Raw genomic sequence first — 18,772 nt, forward strand, 5'->3', positions numbered from 1 at the left:
CTCCGCAGCGGTCCGAGAGCGGAGGAGCAGCCCGAGAGCGGATGAGAGCCCGCACCCGTGCCATGGATGCTCGCCTGCACCCGCCCCGTGGATACCCTGCCCGCGATCGCGTGGTGGTAGGCGAGGGCTCCGGCGGAGTGGCTCGGTGCAGATCCGACGAGTACTCGACCGCGCCACCGGAGCTCCATGGCCAGCTTGCGCCGTCGCCCTTCTCGCATCATCACACAGGTGACGGGAATGCCAACCGGGTGCTTGGCCAAGCCAGGCCCCAGAAAACGAGCTCCACCAGCATTCTGTCCTAGCCAGGCCTTCTGAAGCCAGGCCACAGCACACAAAGCCTATCTTGGCTCCAGGGAACTAGGCCAGAAGTTGGCCACCTAACCAAACACAACATATGTCCCTTTGGCTCGTTGTGGGGCTAGTTGGTGCCTCTATAACAAACTAATCCAAAAATTGGCTGTGGCTAAACATGGGCCATGCATGCCGAAAGCTTGGACAAAATTTTGATGCTTGCTTCAAAACCATACCAAAATATGGCCAAGGCTAGAAAAATATTTGTTTGGACTAGCCATGTCTAATTTTGTCGCACGCTTTGAATAGGACGTGCCGTCTCTATATGCCATCATTTCAATTTTTTTTAAAGATTACACAGTCCAACGCAAACACTTGCAACGTACGTACACTCACCCCTATAAACGCATGCATGCAAACCCTAACCCTACGAGCACCTTCGAAGGCCGAGCTGGCAAATCCTCGAGACGAGATTGACAAAGTCCCCCACATGCGTCTCGCTGTCGACGTGAACGTCACCTACCAGTGAAAGCACAAAGCCGTTAAATCTTTGCAAGGCACTCCCACGCGGAGTTGAACCAGGACCACATATACTACCGTGGCTATTGTAACCACCGGGCTATATGCCCTTTTGCTATATGCCATTATTTCTTCTTTGAAATATAGACATGTGAGACCTTGTTTTGCAGAGAATCATAAAGAATAAAAAAGAAGTGACGAGAAATAGATATTAGTATTTTCAGTTTGATAATTCAAAAAAAAAATCTGGAATAATACTGCAAAGTTGTTGGCCGATCCACATCGGAGGGGTGGGTGATGCGTGATGACTGATGCCAGCAGCCCCGATGGACAAAGTCTCCATCACCAACATGGTTCTTTCCCTAAATTTCTATATCATCGCCGGGGGGGCCGGCATTGCTATCTATAGTGTTTGACACACACACACGACAACGCTGGCCCTGCCATCCTACCATCACGTTATATAATTGCTAGCTATCGCTAGGTACCATCACCAACTATACAGAAAAGCCCCGCCCTCCTTGCCGAAGGTGCTTCCGGGAGAGGAGAGGAGAGGAGAGGAGACTGCTGCTACCTGGTGGCGGTATCCAACTGAGATCCACTGAGAAGCAACAAGGGGTGAGTACAGCTTCGTTACATCTGCTGTATTTCTATATATTTCTTTGCTTGCTTTGCTTAATGATGATGATATGACGAGCTCTATCCATGTCGATATGCTCTCAAATTACATTGGCTTGCTTTCCTTACTACTGTAGCGACTGCCTACACAAGTTAGCAATTTTTTTCTTGGCTTTAATTAACTTGCCTTCCTCTTCCTTTGCACGAACGATTTGTAGCATGCCCCATGTTCTAATTAAAATAATGCCTTCTGTTCTACACTTAATTAGTCAAAGCATGGTCGTCCTCTGCTTTGCATGAGTACTATGCCCATGATGTATTTTTGGTTGTTCAAGTATAGCGTCAACGTGATGTTCCATGCCCATGATGTATGCTATCCATCACTGAAGTATTGGATGACATGTTGTCGAGATGTGATGAGAGTTAAATAGTGGAATCACTGTTTGTGCTCGGAATACTCTCTCCACATTATTCATGGGGAGTTGTATTCACTACTACAGAAAATTTGTTTCACCCCCGGTTCAAAGGCCACTAGAGTCCAGTGGGGTGAAAAAACAGTGGTGACAAATATCGTGGTTATCATCGCCAAATCATACACCGAACTGGAGGTGAAAGCATTTTTCACCGCCAGTTTTTCACCCACTACGCATGCACTTACGAATCGGCGGTGCACCGCCGGTTTGAAGGTAGAAGGTCTCTCCAAGAGAAAGAGATTAGAAACATATGGGTTGATATGTGCCGGGTCGTCACGCGCAAGATTATTCGCTTTGAAGGGAATTGTTTTGATGATACCTCTGAGTTAGCACAGCCATAAAACAGAGACCTTGTTGATTTTGCTAGGCTTGATCTGAATAAAGATGATTTTTAGTGAATTTCAAGACTTCATACAACATATGAGTTCCGCCGTATGCACATGCTGGCAACGCGGTGTGGGGAACGCATCCGCGGGCATCGGCTCGGGGAGGTGGTGGCCAGTGAGCTACGCCTGTTCCGCCGTGAGACGATTCGGAGATTGAGAGAGAAGGGAAGGGAAATCCCCGTTTTGCCAAGAAATTGCTAAATTACCCTTATCCGAAAAATAATAAATTAAGAAAAAATTGGAAACTGGCCCACTAATTTTGGTACTGGCCCCAAAATTGGAAGCAACAAGGGGTGTGTACAGCTGCTGTATTTCTTTGCTTACTTTGCTTAATGATGAGCTCTATCCATGTCGATATGTTCTCAAATTACATTGGCTTGCTTTCCTTACTACTGTAGTGACTGGCTACACAAGTTAGCAATTTTTTTCTTGGCTTTAATTAACTTGCCTTCCTCTTCCTTTGCACGCACCTCTAAAGTAAGGCATAACTTGCGTAGCCTCTCTATTGATGGAGAGTGAGAAGGGTGGTTTTAGATTGCCAAAGAGATGGAGAGTGCTTTAGAGAGTCTATAGGAGTCTGCCTTTTTGTTTTGTTTTCTAAATTTTATGATAAAGCGGTGTGTAGAGATCCTCTTGGAGAAGTTTGTTTCTCTAGCTAGCTATACATGCATGCATGTTCTATTCACATTAATGCAGGATCAAACCTGTAAAATGTATCTGTAGCGAATCTACATGTTGACTGCAAGTTCTATCATTCTAAAAAAAGGAAAAAAGAATGAGCGAAATCGGTAGCTTGAGCGAGGCTGGTTCTTTTCCAGCTTTAGTTTTAAACTCCCCGCTGCTCGCCTTTTGGTGTAAGTATAAGCATACTAACGTCTTGATCTTTGAACTCCCAGCTGCTCGCCCTTTTGGTGTGAGTAAGCATACTAAACATCTAGTATCCCTTGGAAAATCCTAATTCACTTTAAAACAATAGATCTAGATTGAAAAAAAAGAATTATCATGATCCAAATTATATTATGAGGGTCTAGTATAAGGTGATTTAGTACAAGTGGCACAAAAGAATAAATGACCAGTGGTTCTTCTGATGAAACAAGTGTATGATTCTGATGTAATTGTATATGTATAGGACGGACGTCTGCGGGAGCCATGGCCGCAATCTTGGATGCTATGGGACCCTACGTGATGCAGCTGATAGCCGACATGGCAACAAAAGAGGTGAAGATGTTGCTGGGCATATCTGGCGATATTGAGAAGCTAGAGAACAACATGGAAAGTATCAAATGCTTCCTTGCTGACGCTGAGAGGAAGCGCGTCACTGAATTGAGGGTGCAAAGATGGGTTCAGAAGCTCAAGAACGCCATGTATGACGCCACTGACATCCTAGACCTATGTCAAATCGAAGCTGACAAGCAGAGGGAATCGAAAGGTAGCAGCATGGTTGAAATGGCTCCAGGTTGCTGCCGGCCATTGCTCTCCTGCCTACGGAATCCTGTGTTCGCACACAAGATAGGTAGCCGCATCAAGGAGCTCAACCAGAGGCTGGACAACATATATGAAGAGGCTCACAAGTTCAACTTCATCAATCTAGGATCCCACCCAGAACAGAGGATGTCCACTGGAGAGAAGGTGACATCTGAGTTTGTTGAGTCAGCTATTGTTGGTGTGAAAATTGAGAGGGAGACAAGGGAGCTTGCTCAAATGCTAACCATCAATGGACACCACGACATCAAAGTGGTGGCCATTGTGGGCACAGGTGGCATGGGCAAAACCACCTTGGCCCAGAAGATCTTCAATGAGACCACTGTCCAAGGACACTTCAAAGTGAAGATATGGCTAAGCATCACCCAACGCTTTGATGAGGTTGAGCTTCTCAGGACAGCAATTGAGCATGCTGGGGGAGTCCATGGTGGGGTGCAAGACAAGACCCTCCTCTCATGGAGGCTCACCAACACCTTGTCCATGGGTAGGTTTCTCCTGGTCCTGGATGATGTGTGGAGTAATGTAGCATGGAGCAATGTGCTTAGTGTTCCAGTCAGAAATGCAAGTAAAAATCAACAGGGCAATTGGGTGCTAATCACTACAAGATTAGAAGACCTAGCTCTACGGACCGGAGCCTCCTTCTACCAACATCATGTCAGCCCACTCAACGAAGATGATGCTTGGTCCTTGCTCAACAAACAATTGCCGCCAACACCTGGTCAAGTTAGTGAACACATATACCATTTATTTTGCAGTTTAATGCACATTATTCCCTTAACTCTATCTATTCAGGGTCTATTTTGACATAGTAGGTTTAGAAAACTATGGTATTACAAACTTGTTACAATATACAACTCCTAGTAAAGCCATAAATACGCATCCAAATTATTAAGCTTTGATGTTGAATCTAAAGTGACTCATGAATATGCATCTAAATTATCCACACTAATCCATTACATGTCCACCTATACAGATTTGAACCTTTGAGATATAAGTCTTAAAAGTTTGTGGAAATGTTTAGTACCTATATCTAATCAAATTGCTTGTCTTTGTGCCCTTTGTCTCTCTTTTATTCTTTATACATAATAACCATATAGATACTCTGTTACCTCTACCGAAGTGTGATAATTTGACCAAGTAATCTATATGTTTTTCATTAATATTCACTATTTCTTCTTTTTTGTATCACAAAAATGTGTGTCCGCAATGGTTATAGTCCATGATGAGCTACGATGTCATGGACTACATCTTTTATCCTATTATTAGTCATTGTAATTTTCTATGCATATATCTTAAGTTGAAACTCTAGTTGTATATTCACCTATTAAAAAATAGCAGATATTAGGGAATGACCCCCATTACATGGAAGGAGCCACCTTGCAACAAGACATAAAAGCTTAAGAGATCCGAAAGACAACATCCACAGTGATAACCTAAACAACACATATTTGAGAATGATTTCCAAGTTAAATCCCACAAAAGTGCCAAAAAGTTTTGACAATGGCTCATTGGAAACATGGTGAACATTGTGTAACACACCAGCCCGTTAGAAGCATGTAGTTGTGTTGTTGGCCCATGCGTCCCATCTGCCAAATGAGGAGTTATAGTTGGTGCGTTTAGTACCACCTTGGAAGCTTAGGAGCGTGAGGGCGCGTGAGGGCTAGCTTATAATCCTTTTCATTCCAATTGTAGCACCTCTGGGTTAACCTTTTTATTATACAAAGTGATGATGAAAGTGCAAGAGATGTGCTATGTAGACCCGTTCCACGTGAGGAGATGGTGTTATAGGTTGTATTCAGAGCATCAACTCTTTTGGCATGTGACCAGGGAGGGGTGTACCAAGGGGTGGTTCTAGGCATCTGTTGTGTGTGGTGAGCTACCGAGGACATCAGCCCTTCATGGGATGAATGTAACACCTCCGCCTGTTAGATGCCTGTTGGTCGCCCATGTGGCACATGAGCAGTTACAATTGGTGGGTTTATTACCACCTTATATATTTATGAGGGTGAGGTCTTGTCGTTCGAAAAATAGCATCTTTGGGTTAATCCTTTTACACAAATTGAGGACTGAAGTGCAGGAGAGGTGCTATGTGTATGCAGACCTGTTGCACTTGAGGAACTGGGTCAAATAAGCAAATTCCGGATGCAGAGTATTACACACTGTCATCGGATAATGGCACCAAAAACTTCCTAGTGATGCCCTTGAAACTGTATTAATTATTGCTTCCGTCATTCAAAAATAATTCTCATTTTTTGTTTTATTTAAAAACTTGTTCGGACAAATGACACATCTTTTTTCAAAACTCTTAGGCATTCTTTCATAGCAACGCATGTGCCTTCTTTCATATATTAGAGACCAAAAGGTTTCTTTATCTTTCATCAATCACAATTGCCCGATGGGATCCAACAGACTCAATCTATTCCATTTGTGTACAAGTTAGAGTAGGATGTCTAAGCATGATGCAGAGTCCATTTCCAAAACAAATTGGAATACAAAAGTGTTACCATGGTCCACCACATTTACCTATGTCCGTACAAGTTAAGTGTTTAGGCGTGGTGCATAGCCCGATTCCAAAATGAAATGGAACAAATAACATGATTGTTGAGAGTTTCCTCCCGTACACATATGAGTAAAAATATAGCATGTGTCAAGGCACAATATAGAGTTTGATTTTAGATGAATTGAAACACATGAAGTGATTACTAAATAGATATCCAGCACTACATGAGTAATCTAACTACATGACAAAGTTCCCATTGCAACGCACATGTATGTTTGCTAATAATAACCTAAAGAAAACCCCTAATATGCATCCAAATTATCCATCTCTATCATCATGAAAATAACAAAAGTAACACCTAAATATGCATCTAAATTACCCATATTTTTCATTAGTAAAAATAATCTAGGTAACATAAACATCTACATCTAAATTATCGACTTGTACGACTATAAAAAGGTAATAAATGTACGTCTAGATTTGCATCAATATTATTATTTTTTTAGTATTAAACATAATCTAAGGTCACTTATAAGTCTCCAATAAATTACTCATCTCTCCCATCTACATGTAAGATTGGCCACTAAATCATAATTTGATTTTTTTCAATTTATGCATATTTAAGGCATGCTTGATTGGCTCTCGAAATTTTCCATGCCAAATATCCAGTTGTGAAAAGTTGCACAAAAATATTTGTCATCGATTTGTCAACCTAAATGTGCGATGTAGGCAAATTTAGGTAGCAAACTGAATGGAAACCAAAAATTTAGCATCCATCAACAAATCAGCCAATGCTCCCAATGTGAGGTGGTCCCACAAATTCCAAACTGAACCTTTCGACTCTCTCTGTTCCATTAATAATGCAATTCTCACTTCCCAAGAAGTCAAGTAATTTAAATTTTGATCAAAATTATATAAGAAACTACTAACATTTATGATACAAAGTAAGTGCCATTAAATTATTACATAATATATTTTCATAATAAATTTGTAGGGAGACATAAATGCTAATATTATTTATTAAAATTTTGTCACTGGAGCTATTTCGGCTAGCGCGAATCCCATAATTGCTCTTTTTGTGACAGGGAGTATTTATCATTTTAGCTTCTTCCGTCCGCGCAGGCGGGGCAGCATATACAAAAGATTATATAGTATAACAAATCGGCTAACTGCTTACCATTATTTTGCAAATTAAATATTGTAAATATGTTTTATGAGTGGAAATGGTTGTTTGTGCTGATAGGTACATGATACAGATCACCTGAAAGTTGTCGGGATGAAAATTATCAGTAAGTGTGGAGGTTTACCACTTGCTATCAAAGTGATGGGAGGACTGCTAAGTACGAAGCCCCGAAGCGAGGGTGATTGGGAGGCTCTTTTGAAGCATCATGCTTGGTCAGTAGCTGGATTGCCTAAGGAACTGCACAACGCGATCTACTTGAGCTATGAGGATTTGTCTCCCCAGCTGAAGCAGTGCTTCCTATACTGCTCACTTTTCCCTAAAGGTACAACTATTTGGCAAAGTGAAGTTGTTCCGATGTGGATCAGTGAGGGATTTATCCATCCACCAGACAGAAGTAGTAGTTCATATGATGACTGGCTAGAAGAAATAGCAGATGGGTATTACCAGGAGCTAATCACGAGGAATCTTATTGAACCAGCAACAGAATCAGCTCTCACTCGATACTCATGCACCATGCATGACGTGGTGCGATCTTTTGCAGAGTTTATGTCTAAAGAAGAATCATTGGTGGTCCAGGATCAGCAAGATGATGGTGGTAGCAAGATCAGCCATGTACGTCACTTGTCTATAGGATCAACCGAGTCAGCACTAGAATGGGATATTCTACAGAAGCACAAATCAGTAAGAACATTAATTATAAATAAAAGAATTAATGTTCAGCCTAGTGACTCATTTGGGAGATTGTCTACCCTAAGAGTGCTTTTTATAAGGGGTACTGATTGTGATAGATTGGTTGACTCTCTATGTCGGCTGAGGCACCTAAGATACCTCCACTTCCAGGATACAAATATATCTAGGCTACCTGGAGACATTCGTAGGATGAAGTTCTTGCAGCACATTTTGGTGAAGGGATGTCCGCAGCTAGACCATCTTCCTAGCTGCATTACACAGCTTCTGCATCTAAGAACTCTTAGCATGTATGGTTCCCATGACAATGTTTTAATACCCAAGGGGTTTGGTCAGTTAAAAAATCTAAGAACACTTTATGGGTTCCGAGTACATTTGGACAAGAATGGGGGCACGGGCTGGTGCAGCTTGGAAGAGATAGGGCCTCTGTCCCAGCTTAGGGAGCTTACTTTACATGGTCTAGAAAATGTGCCTGCTAGCTCATGGAATGGCCATGGTTAGTAGCAAGGAGCACCTTGATTACTTTGTACTAAAGTGGAGTAGCAGCGGATTCATGGAACTGAGGGATGAAATCAACAAGCAGCAGCAGCAGAAAGTAGTGGAGGAGGTAATTGAGAAGCTCAGCCCTCCATCCAGCATACGGCATCTACACATGGAAGGATACTTTGGTAGCCGGCTACCAAATTGGATGATGGCTCCAGATACATGTATCTTGAAGAGCCTGAGGCTTTTAAAGATGGACAAACTTCATTGTTCCACCCAACTCCCGAATGGTTTGTGCCTGCTCCCTAGTTTGGAGTCGCTGATCATTAACAACGCACCTACCATCAGGAGTGTTGGGCCTGAGTTCCAGTCACCCTCCCCCCTAGCAGTGGGTGGTATTATCACTGCTAGTTCAGTTGTAGCTTTTCCTAACCTGGCAACTCTTCGTCTGGCTGGCTTGTGTGAATGGGAGGAATGGGTCTGGGAGGAGCAGGGTGAGGATGTGACTGTAGATGCCATGGCAATGCCTGCACTCAAGGTTCTCGAAATTATTAACTGCAAGCTGAGCTGTGTTCCACCAGGGCTCGCTAGTAGCAGGAGGCATGCTCTAAGAGAAGTGCACCTGTACAAGCTGAGCAACCTGACATATATAGATAACTTCCCTTCAGTTGTGGAACTTCAAGTATTCGACTGCCCGGAGCTGAGAAGGATCAGCAATCTCTCCAAGTTGCAGAAAATCGAGATCTCATACTGCCCAAATATGGAGGTGCTAGGAGGAGTCTCGTCACTTGACAGCATGGAGATGGAGGACGGCACCATGGAGACAATTCCAGAATATGTGACAACAGTAAGACCAAGATATCTCAAATTGACTTGCAGCAAGGAGTTGTATGAGTCCTTGTTAACAGGAAGCTCATCTGAGTACGACAAGATCAGCCATATCAAGTCACGGACCATTTGTGCTGAAGATAAAGACTAATTGCTGCACGACCATACCAGAAATAAACCACGTACTATATTTTCAGGTAACAGGTGTTCCACATTACTTTTGGTTCACAGTGCAGTGCACCGCACCTACATGTGCAGTCGTAGTACTTACTACGTAGTAGTACCGCTTAATACGCACTCAATTTTGAAGTATCATTATCCATTGATCCTGTATGTAACTAATATATATGCAGGGATCATTATGCCGGTGGGTGTGGTCAGTGGTCACACCCAGACTGTGTACAGAGGCCTACGAACGACATACTGAGGAATCATTGTAACCGGAGGCACTCTTGTATTACTTGGACCTCTATATTTCATCTACTATGTATGTTTTTTATTGAAGTAATGGACCTATGTATATTTGTACAAGTAATGAACCTGAGGTGCAGGATTTGTAATAAACAGGGAGCAGACATCGGAGCACCATAATGGTATGCTGATCCCAGCCAGATCATCATGGTGATTATGATGTGCTCTGCTTTCTGACGGAGACAGGGCAAATGTCCAGAACGAGCCTTCCTTGTGAGTTGTGGATAACAGATGAACCAAGCATGGTGGCTTTGGTGGTCAAATCGACACTATTTGTCCGTCATTGTTTTTTGTCTTAAATCAGTCGTGATAACATTGTGAAGCAAAATCATCTAAAAAAAACTTGTGAAGCAAAATGACCAAAAAAAATAAAAGCCACCCTGTATTGCCCAACAGACCAATTCACAATTCCACTTGTAGAAGAAGATATCCGTCAAGTAGCATGTACATAATCTTTGTGAAAAAGAAAAAAAGTAGCATGTACATAATGATCTTGTTCTTCCCAGCACATTCGTGTAAAGCAAACGGATACTTGGATGACAACTACACTGAGTGGATTTTTTGTATGAGTCCTTGTTAATACGCAGCAGCTCATATGAGTACAACATGATGAGCCATATCAAGTCGCCCACTATCGACTACTCCCTCCGTCCAAAAAAGACCGTTGTTTTAAAAATGAACCTGAACAAGCACCTGTTCAGATTTATTCCTAAAACAACAGTCTTTTTTTCTGGAACAGAGGGAGTACAATCGCTGAAGATGAAGATTAATTGCTGCACAGCCATAACTGAAATAAATCACGTAGATATTCAGGTAACTAGTACTTATTACTTTTGGCTCACAAGGCAGTGTGCAGTCGTACTACTTTATGCAGTACCGCTTAGTACGCACTTTATTTTTTTTCAATTATCTTTATGCATGGTTCTTCAGTTATGGCCAAATAGTGTAACGGATTAACAACAGCCACAGTTAACGAGAGACTGCCCTCCTGGTGGCCCATCCAAACACGCCTGGTTGGACTGCATAGATGTCAAAGTGTGTGAGCTGGGCCTTAAAGCACAGTCCGGTCGCCTGAAGGAAAATCCAGATCAAGGCTGGATCCATTGAACCCCCTATTGGGCCCAAGAGCAGATAGGGTGTATTGTTGTGTTGTAGGGCCCATAATCTGCTCGACGCTACCCAGGAACTCCGATGTTGGCGCAGGCGGCTGAATGAGTGCCTCCAGCAACATATGATCCACGCCCATGCCCCCTGCGGGCCCCGACTCATCTCTGGACAGGAGTTCCATCACTGGGATGGGCTCGGCGCAAACCTCGCGCACACCCTACGTGTGTATGTACACAAGGAATGGAATGGAATCGAACAAAACATGCCAGCTTAGAGCATCGGCAATGTGTGTGTCGAAGCCGGTTCTATGCATTTAATGCATGTATAGGACCCGGTACGTCCCACTGTGGGGTGGTTTCGATGGAGGAGCAGGTCCAAGATATAGAACCCGCCCCCTTTGCAATAAAAAAATATATCACTCTGACACATGACACAGCTCCAACGGTTCCAACTGCCATGAGCCGATGAGCATACAGATTTCAACGGTCAAGTGAAATGCAGCGTCACTTGACCATTGCCTTAAAAAAAACAGTGTTCCTTGTTGCTTGCTACAGCACAACGCTTCTTAAAAAGGAGCCCCAGCAGCCTGCTTCCTTCCTCCCAACAATCCCCCCTGCCTCCTCGTTCCCAGCGGCCTCCTCCTTTGCTCCCATCAATCTTCCCCTGCCTCCTTGTTCCCAACAGCCTACACAAAAATAGAGAAGCAAAATAAAAACAACTCAATACTCATATTTCTTAGTTCATATGGAGCCCTCAGAGGGAAGTTTTGGTAGGTTGCTCGCCACTGATCCCAGAAATCGAAGAGCAGATAACACATGCTTCCAGCACATGCCAAATTTCGCACAAACACTTTCAACCAGACTCAGTTCCCCCCCCCACCACCACCATTCAACCATTCCCATTATCCCCAACATAGTCAACCTACTCATGCCATGCACAACTTGAATCCCTTTGGTGGTGTAGGCAACCTCCAACAGTATGCCGAGTGTTCACCAAGTTATCAAGGTTTCAACCACTACTCAACTTTAGCTTCCCAGGTAGAATGTTCGCATGACTTAGATTCAGCAACCCCGCAATCGCAAATAAGAGAGCTGGAGCAAGATGAAGAAAAGGAAGATTCAAGCGCCAGCAGCCCTGATGAAGGAAGGAGGGCTGTGAGAATTAATTACATTGAGGACGAGAACCTACGCCTTGTAAGTCTTTGGATTAAGCATTCAGTAGATCCAATTCGTGGCACAGATCAGAGCAGAGAGGCCTACTAGAACAAGATAGCAGAAGCGTTCAATTCGGGCCTGGCTAAAGGTGCAAGAAGAAGGTCAAAGGGATAGCTCAAAAGCCATTGGGGAAGAATTAATGCAGTTGTTATCAAGTTCAATGGGGTCTATGGTCGAATGACCTTTTGTAGTGAGGAATCTGATGACATGCTGATGGACAAAGCACGTGCTACATTCAAAAGAGAAAACAAGAAAAAGCCATTTATGCTTGAATATGTCTAGAAGATTTTGAGGAAGGAACCCAAATGGTATAGAAGTATACTGTATATCTGGTATGGATTGTTCAGAGAAGAACAAAGGGACAAAAGTAGATGAATCTGGAGCATACACTTCATCTTTCAACCAAGACACAGACAAGGAGGAAACATTCAAAGAAGTGCGCCCAGAGGGGTAGAAGAAAGCAAAAGCTAGGATGTGAGGAAAAGGAAAGGGAAAGGCTATACCACAATCTCCCCTAGGCTCATAGCCAGATGAAGACATGGTTTTGTTTCACGATGCTATGTTGAAGAGAGCAAGTGCACTAGAGAAAACAGTAGAAGCATCAAAGGAAAACGTTAGAATGGAAAAGGGTACATGCAGATTTCGGATGAGAAAGCACATATTTTTGCAAATTGTGGAAGTATTAGAAAATTGGTCCCCGTATTTTCAGTTAAGGAGAGATGCATTCGGTAAGGTTGGTCTTTCACCGCTGCAGAAATGGAGGGCTGCCCTCCTAATGTTAGAAAATGGATCACCAGCAGACCTTATGGATGAAGCATTTGGAATTGCTAAAACCACAGCTTTAGAGTGTGTAATCAAGTTTGTTCAAGGTATTAGACACATATATGGGGAGAAATATCTTAGAAGACCTAATGGTGAGGATATCCAACGGTTACGTCAAGTTGGAGAAATATCTTAGAAGACCTAATGGTGAAGATATCCAACGGTTCCTTGGCTTCACAGAGAATCAGAGTTGAGCCACAGATTCCAAAGGAGAGCAAGGAGAGTCTTCGTTCCATCATGGCAAGTTGGCAACATGCTCGTCACAGCCTTCAAATAGTAACCTCTAAAACTCAGTAGTACTGGATTACTATGTTACTGTAACATGCTACTGTAATTGCTTGAGATTGCTGACTCCTTTGCCTGAATCATATTAGGCCTGTCTGTCTATCAGTAGTTCAGTAGCACCTGAACCTGAATCTTTGCACACTTGGCAGGCCATCAGATAAAAAATAATCGACTGTCATCTGAGATACTTTTTTTTTCTTGTTGACGTCAGATGCATAGAGTCATAGACAGCATGACGGCATGACACTTTCATTCGTCAACGTTGCCTGATGAGCCACCACCTAATCAAAATTAATGCAGGAAACAGTATGTGTTATGGATGCACCATGCCCTGTTCGATTGGCTTATAAGCCATACTTTTTCAGCCAACGAATAGTATTTTTCTCTCACAACAAATCAGCCAACAGTTCTTTCAGCCATGACTTATCAGCCAAGCGAACAGGGCAAATCAAGATTTGGTCAGAGTCAAACTAATCTTAATCTGACTGAGTTTATGTAAAATTGTATTAGTGTTTAACACTCCAAGCAGGTATATTATGAAGATATATTCAATGAAAAATCTCATGAATGATTACTTAGTAGTATGATAAGAAGTAATATATTTTTATACAAATTTAATAAATTTTTTGTCTAATGCTATTTGAGAATTGAATCCATTTTGGAACGGAGGCAGCAGACAAAAGTAGATGAATCTAGAGCATACACTTCATCTTCCAACCAAGACACAGACAAGGGGGACACATTCAAAAAAGTACGCCCAGAGGGGCAGAAGAAAGCAAAAGCTAGGATGAGAAGAAAATGAAAGGGAAAGGCCATACCACAACCTCCCCTTGGCTCGCAGCCAGATGAAGACATGGTTTTGTTTCACGATGCTATGTTGAAGAGAGCAAGTGCACTAGAGAAAACAGCAGAAGCATCAAAGGAAAATGTTAGAATGGAAAAGATATAAAAGTACATGCAAATTTCGGATGAGAAAGCACATATTTTTACAAATTGTGGAAGCATTAGAAAATTGGTCCCCGTATTTTCAGTTAAGGAGAGATGCATTCGGTAAGGTTGGTCTTTCACTGCTGCAGAAATGCACGGCTGCCCTCCGAATGTTAGCATATGGATCACCAGCAGACCTTATGGATGAAACATTTGGAATTGCTGAAACCACAACTTTAGAGTGTGTAATCAAATTTGTTCCAGGTATTAGACACATATATGGGGAGAAATATCTTAGAAGACCTAATGGTGAGGATATCCAACGGTTACTTCAAGTTGGAGAGGCACGAGGGTTTCCACGGATGCTGGGAAGTCTAGATTCCATGCATTGGCGATGGGAAAATTGCCCACATGCATGGAAGGGACAGTTTACCCGTTGTGACTATAAGGTACCCACTATCATGCTCGAAGCTGTTGCCTCCTATGACCGCTGGATTTGGCATGCCTTTTTTGGCACACATGGTTCGCACAAAAAAAAAAGAAAAAAAAAAACAGACGAAAGTGAAATGGAGGCGGATAGATTACTTGCAACAGCTAAAGCAGTAGCAGCTGGAGGTGGAATCTGACAAGCTCGACTCCAACGGGCCAGATTAAAGTAGATTCTCAAGACAAAATGACGCAGCTATCTACTGCACTTTTTGATATCGCAAGTAACCTCTAAAACTCAGTAGTACTGGATTACTATGTTACTGTAACATGCTACTGTAATTGCTTGAGATTGCTGACTCCTTTGCCTGAATCATATTAGGCCTGTCTGTCTATCAGTAGTTCAGTAGCACCTGAACCTGAATCTTTGCACACTTGGCAGGCCATCAGATAAAAAAAAATCGACTGTCATCTGAGATACTTTTTTTTTTCTTGCCGACGTCAGATGCATAGAGTCATAGACAGCATGACGGCATGACACTTTCATTCGTCAACGTTGCCTGATGAGCCACCACCTAATCAAAATTAATGCAGGAAACAGTATGTGTTATGGATGTACCGATGTACTACCTCTGCCCTAGAAAGATGTAAATCTAGATTTGGTCAGAGTCAAACTAATCTTAATCTGACTGAGATTATGTAAAATAGTATCAGTGTTTAACACTCCATGTAGGTATATTATGAAGATATATTCAATGAAAAATCTCATGAATGCTTACTTAGTAGTATGATAAGCAGTAATATATTTTATACAAATTTAGTCAAATTTTTTGTCCAATGCTATTTGAGAATTGAATCCATTTTGGAACGGAGGTAGGAGTATATTGTCGTCAAGCCTTGGCTTGAAGGACCGTTAGTAGGATACCATAGTATATATCAAGACACACATGCTTAAATTAAAATGACCATATCACAACACACACGTCATTATAATTAAAAGTGATGACTGATCAGATATGGCTTGGAGATATAATTCAGAGAGTGTGGCATATATAAGCCATGTTTCAGCCTTGCCAATAGTACCAGCACATGAAAGTAGTAGATCACGGTAAAATGTCTGCTTGCTCTGCATAGATTCTTAAGATAAAGGTATAATTGAATTTGCATCCAACGGGGGTATATGGTCTTAAGGGCAAATTTTCTGCATTCCCAAGACAAAATGCAGCTGCTATATGCCTATATCCTGCACTTTTTGGCATTGCAAGGAACATACTCATACCAGCTCTGATCTTAACTGATCCACAGTTGGGTCCACATACAGTGCTTGCTTTCTTAGCTTCCTTCCATGGCTTCAAACTTCAGCGTTGGGCTTTCTTGCTTCCATGGCTTCAAAGCTCAGAGTTGAGCCACAGACCAGATCCATTCCAATTTCCAATGCAGGCAGAGAAAGGAGTCAACACATCTGCAACATTATCGTACCAACCTTCAAATAGTAACCTCTGCAATTAACAGTAATAGACCTGGACTACTGAATTGTGAATTCAGATATTATCAATAACTGGTGAGGTGAGTTAGTACATAGCTAGGCATGTCTGCATAAGTACCACCTAAATCCTGCTCACATGGCATGAGTTCAGATAATGAAGGACCAGAAACAGTGACCATAGGGGGGGTGAATGGGAGCCTCAAAAATTTTCAAAATATTTGGCCGCTGTCCCAAAATCAAACCCCAAAAGCCAACGCACGCAAGATCGACTTGTTCATGAGCCAACAGGGGGCTGGGTACCTCCGGGGATGACCAAAGAGTACTTCGGAACAATCGAGAACCAACGGAAACAAGCACACGATGGAACGCGAAAAATCAGCACACACTGGATAGGGGCGGACAGTCTGCGGTCTAGGCCCGGACTATCTGCAGTTCCACTCCCGGACTGTCTACAGTCCAACACCGGACTGTCTAGCGTTCAAACTCTGAAAAACGACTGAGAAAAAAGTTCTGGTCTCGACGTGCACTGCAGCGGCAGACTGTCCGCACCCTGATGGCAGACTGTCTGCGCCTGAGCTGAGCGACGCTTCCTGGACGACAACGACGTGGACCGAGCAGTCGCGGGTCTGCTCGCAGCCAGCACTGGGAACGAGAGCGGCAGGCGCCGAGCACTACGTCAGATATGGTTTGTAGGGGTGGCTAATAAGCATTTGTAGGGGCGGTTCGACCAGCCGCCCCTACCATACCGTCTCTACAAATCATGCATTTGTAGGGGCGGTTCCCAGACCGCCCCTACAAGCGGTTCCCAGACCGTCCCTACAAATCGATTTGTAGAGGCGGTTGGTACTATAGCCGCCCCTACAAATCGATTTATAGGGGCGGTCTGGGAACACCAGCCGCCCTTACAAATTTTTTTGTAGGGGCGGCAACAGTACCAACCGCCCCTACAAATCATTTTTCCGCCAAAAAAAATTTAAATTTACAATTCAAATTCGACCAGAACATATATTTTTCATGCACAACTCCATCATGACTTATCTTCTTCTATGATTATACTGAAACTCAATGACAATACATGACAATACACAAGCATGGAATGGAATTCACTTTGAAGATAATCAAAAGTCTAAGACATGCCTAAGAACAATAAAAGCCATCTGAAAGTGTTTGCCGATGCCTATCCACTTCCTTAAAAGATGAAGCACGGCTGATTCACATATCATTGCCCAGTAAAATGTGTCTTGAATCTTGAGAGTGTAGTGCTTAACAATGGACTATATACTAAAAATCCCACCTGTTCTAGAGATCTCCTCTTGGCAATTCTGATACCCAAACAGAAAGTACGAGAGTCATTTCTCGATAGAGAAATCTTGGTAGGTCCCTCCTTAACGTAATCTGTTAACTGGGAACATAGAAATGTTCAAGGTCCAAAGGAGATATACAATAGAAAACTGTAGCTGATGAATGCAGGAAGATGATGTAAAAAAATGTCCACTGCCTTAGCAAAAAAGTAAACAGAATAGCAAATTTTGAAACAAAAAATACTTACTAGTGGACCATCGTCTCTACCATTGGCCCCTAACTTTTGGGTAGGTTGCCTGTTAACCACCCTAACATAAATACCTGACAAAGTAAGAATTACCAACATAAATAGTTCAGATATAGTATAATTGAACTTACTGTCAGAATAGCTGCCAAAGCCTATATCATAACTACAGCTAGAAGGATGTAAAATACTATTTTTGCTAAACTGCAGGTATAAATACAAGTACAAGCACAAGTCATAAAACATAGACTGAGGTGCATATACAAATCAACCCATAATAAGCCCCCCAAGAAAAGGAGAAAAGCATCACTGACTGTGCAACAAAGGATGAATCTTCCATTCTTCCTTGTACACATTGTGAAAAATAAAACAGGTGGCACTTAACTAAGTTTTTTAACTCAATAAACATGTACCATAATCCTATCAGAAAATATGACTCATTATACATAATAAGCCACTGCATATACCATTAACTTGCATGTCAAAGTGTAAAGGCCAGTGCATCCTAAAAGGTACTTTGTTACTGAGAAGGATACACCAAACCTGCTTAAGAAAAAAAATCGATTCAAAGTCTAAGTAAATAACGGATACGTATAGGTTGAACATAGTGGCTGCAAATGAAACTCAAGGTAGGAAATCAATACACGCCGGTAGTACAATAGTAACTAAAAAGGAGCACGTGTTGATTATTCCATGATGATCCTAAACAAACCTAATGGTTCAAGGAGAATGAAAAAAAAAGGAAATGGAATTGACCTGAATATCGCATTCAGCTTGCTATAGCATTTCTCTATTAGCTCTTGAAAGCTGAAAGCTTTTTGCGGTATACCGTACAGTATATGACCTGGACATAAGCAAGAATCACAAAAGGCTATGCATATTCCTACTTAACTTTTATAACAAAATGAAGCAATTTGTTCAACCATTTTGTTGCTCAGGACTCATATATCAACATTGTCATCCAAAGTACAATTATCTCATGTTTCTTCCTATAAATAACATAAGGAGTAAAGATGACTGCAGAAATCATTTAAGCTA

At 42.2% G+C, this 18,772-nt stretch overlaps 2 protein-coding genes across 2 annotated transcripts; both read left to right on the forward strand.

Annotated features, from left to right (window-relative positions):
- The first annotated feature begins 1,264 nt into the window (after positions 1–1,264).
- On the forward strand, positions 1,265–10,161 carry LOC136485756 (putative disease resistance protein RGA4). The gene is made up of 4 exons (XM_066482601.1): positions 1,265–1,428; positions 3,417–4,492; positions 7,513–9,647; positions 9,804–10,161. Exons 2-3 carry the CDS (start codon positions 3,437–3,439, stop codon positions 8,638–8,640), a joined length of 2,184 nt encoding a protein of 727 aa, XP_066338698.1. The 5' UTR covers positions 1,265–1,428; positions 3,417–3,436; the 3' UTR covers positions 8,641–9,647; positions 9,804–10,161.
- LOC136489687 (putative disease resistance RPP13-like protein 1) lies at positions 8,693–9,601 on the forward strand. The gene has a single exon (XM_066486254.1). It carries the CDS (start codon positions 8,693–8,695, stop codon positions 9,599–9,601), a length of 909 nt encoding a protein of 302 aa, XP_066342351.1.
- Positions 10,162–18,772: the final 8,611 nt, after the last annotated feature.

Source organism: Miscanthus floridulus, chromosome 10, assembly GCF_019320115.1.
Source record: "Miscanthus floridulus cultivar M001 chromosome 10, ASM1932011v1, whole genome shotgun sequence".
In the NCBI taxonomy this organism is placed as follows: Eukaryota; Viridiplantae; Streptophyta; class Magnoliopsida; order Poales; family Poaceae; genus Miscanthus; species Miscanthus floridulus.

What these genes read in the sequence shown, in the direction of transcription:
- LOC136489687 (XM_066486254.1), top strand. Translation starts at nt 8,693, where the DNA reads ATGGAACTGAGGGATGAAATCAACAAGCAGCAGCAGCAGAAAGTAGTG.
- LOC136485756 (XM_066482601.1), top strand. Translation starts at nt 3,437, where the DNA reads ATGGCCGCAATCTTGGATGCTATGGGACCCTACGTGATGCAGCTGATA. An exon ending in TGCCGCCAACACCTGGTCAA is followed by an intron (nt 4,493 to 7,512) that starts GTTAGTGAACAC and finishes TTGTGCTGATAG; the next exon opens with GTACATGATACAGATCACCT.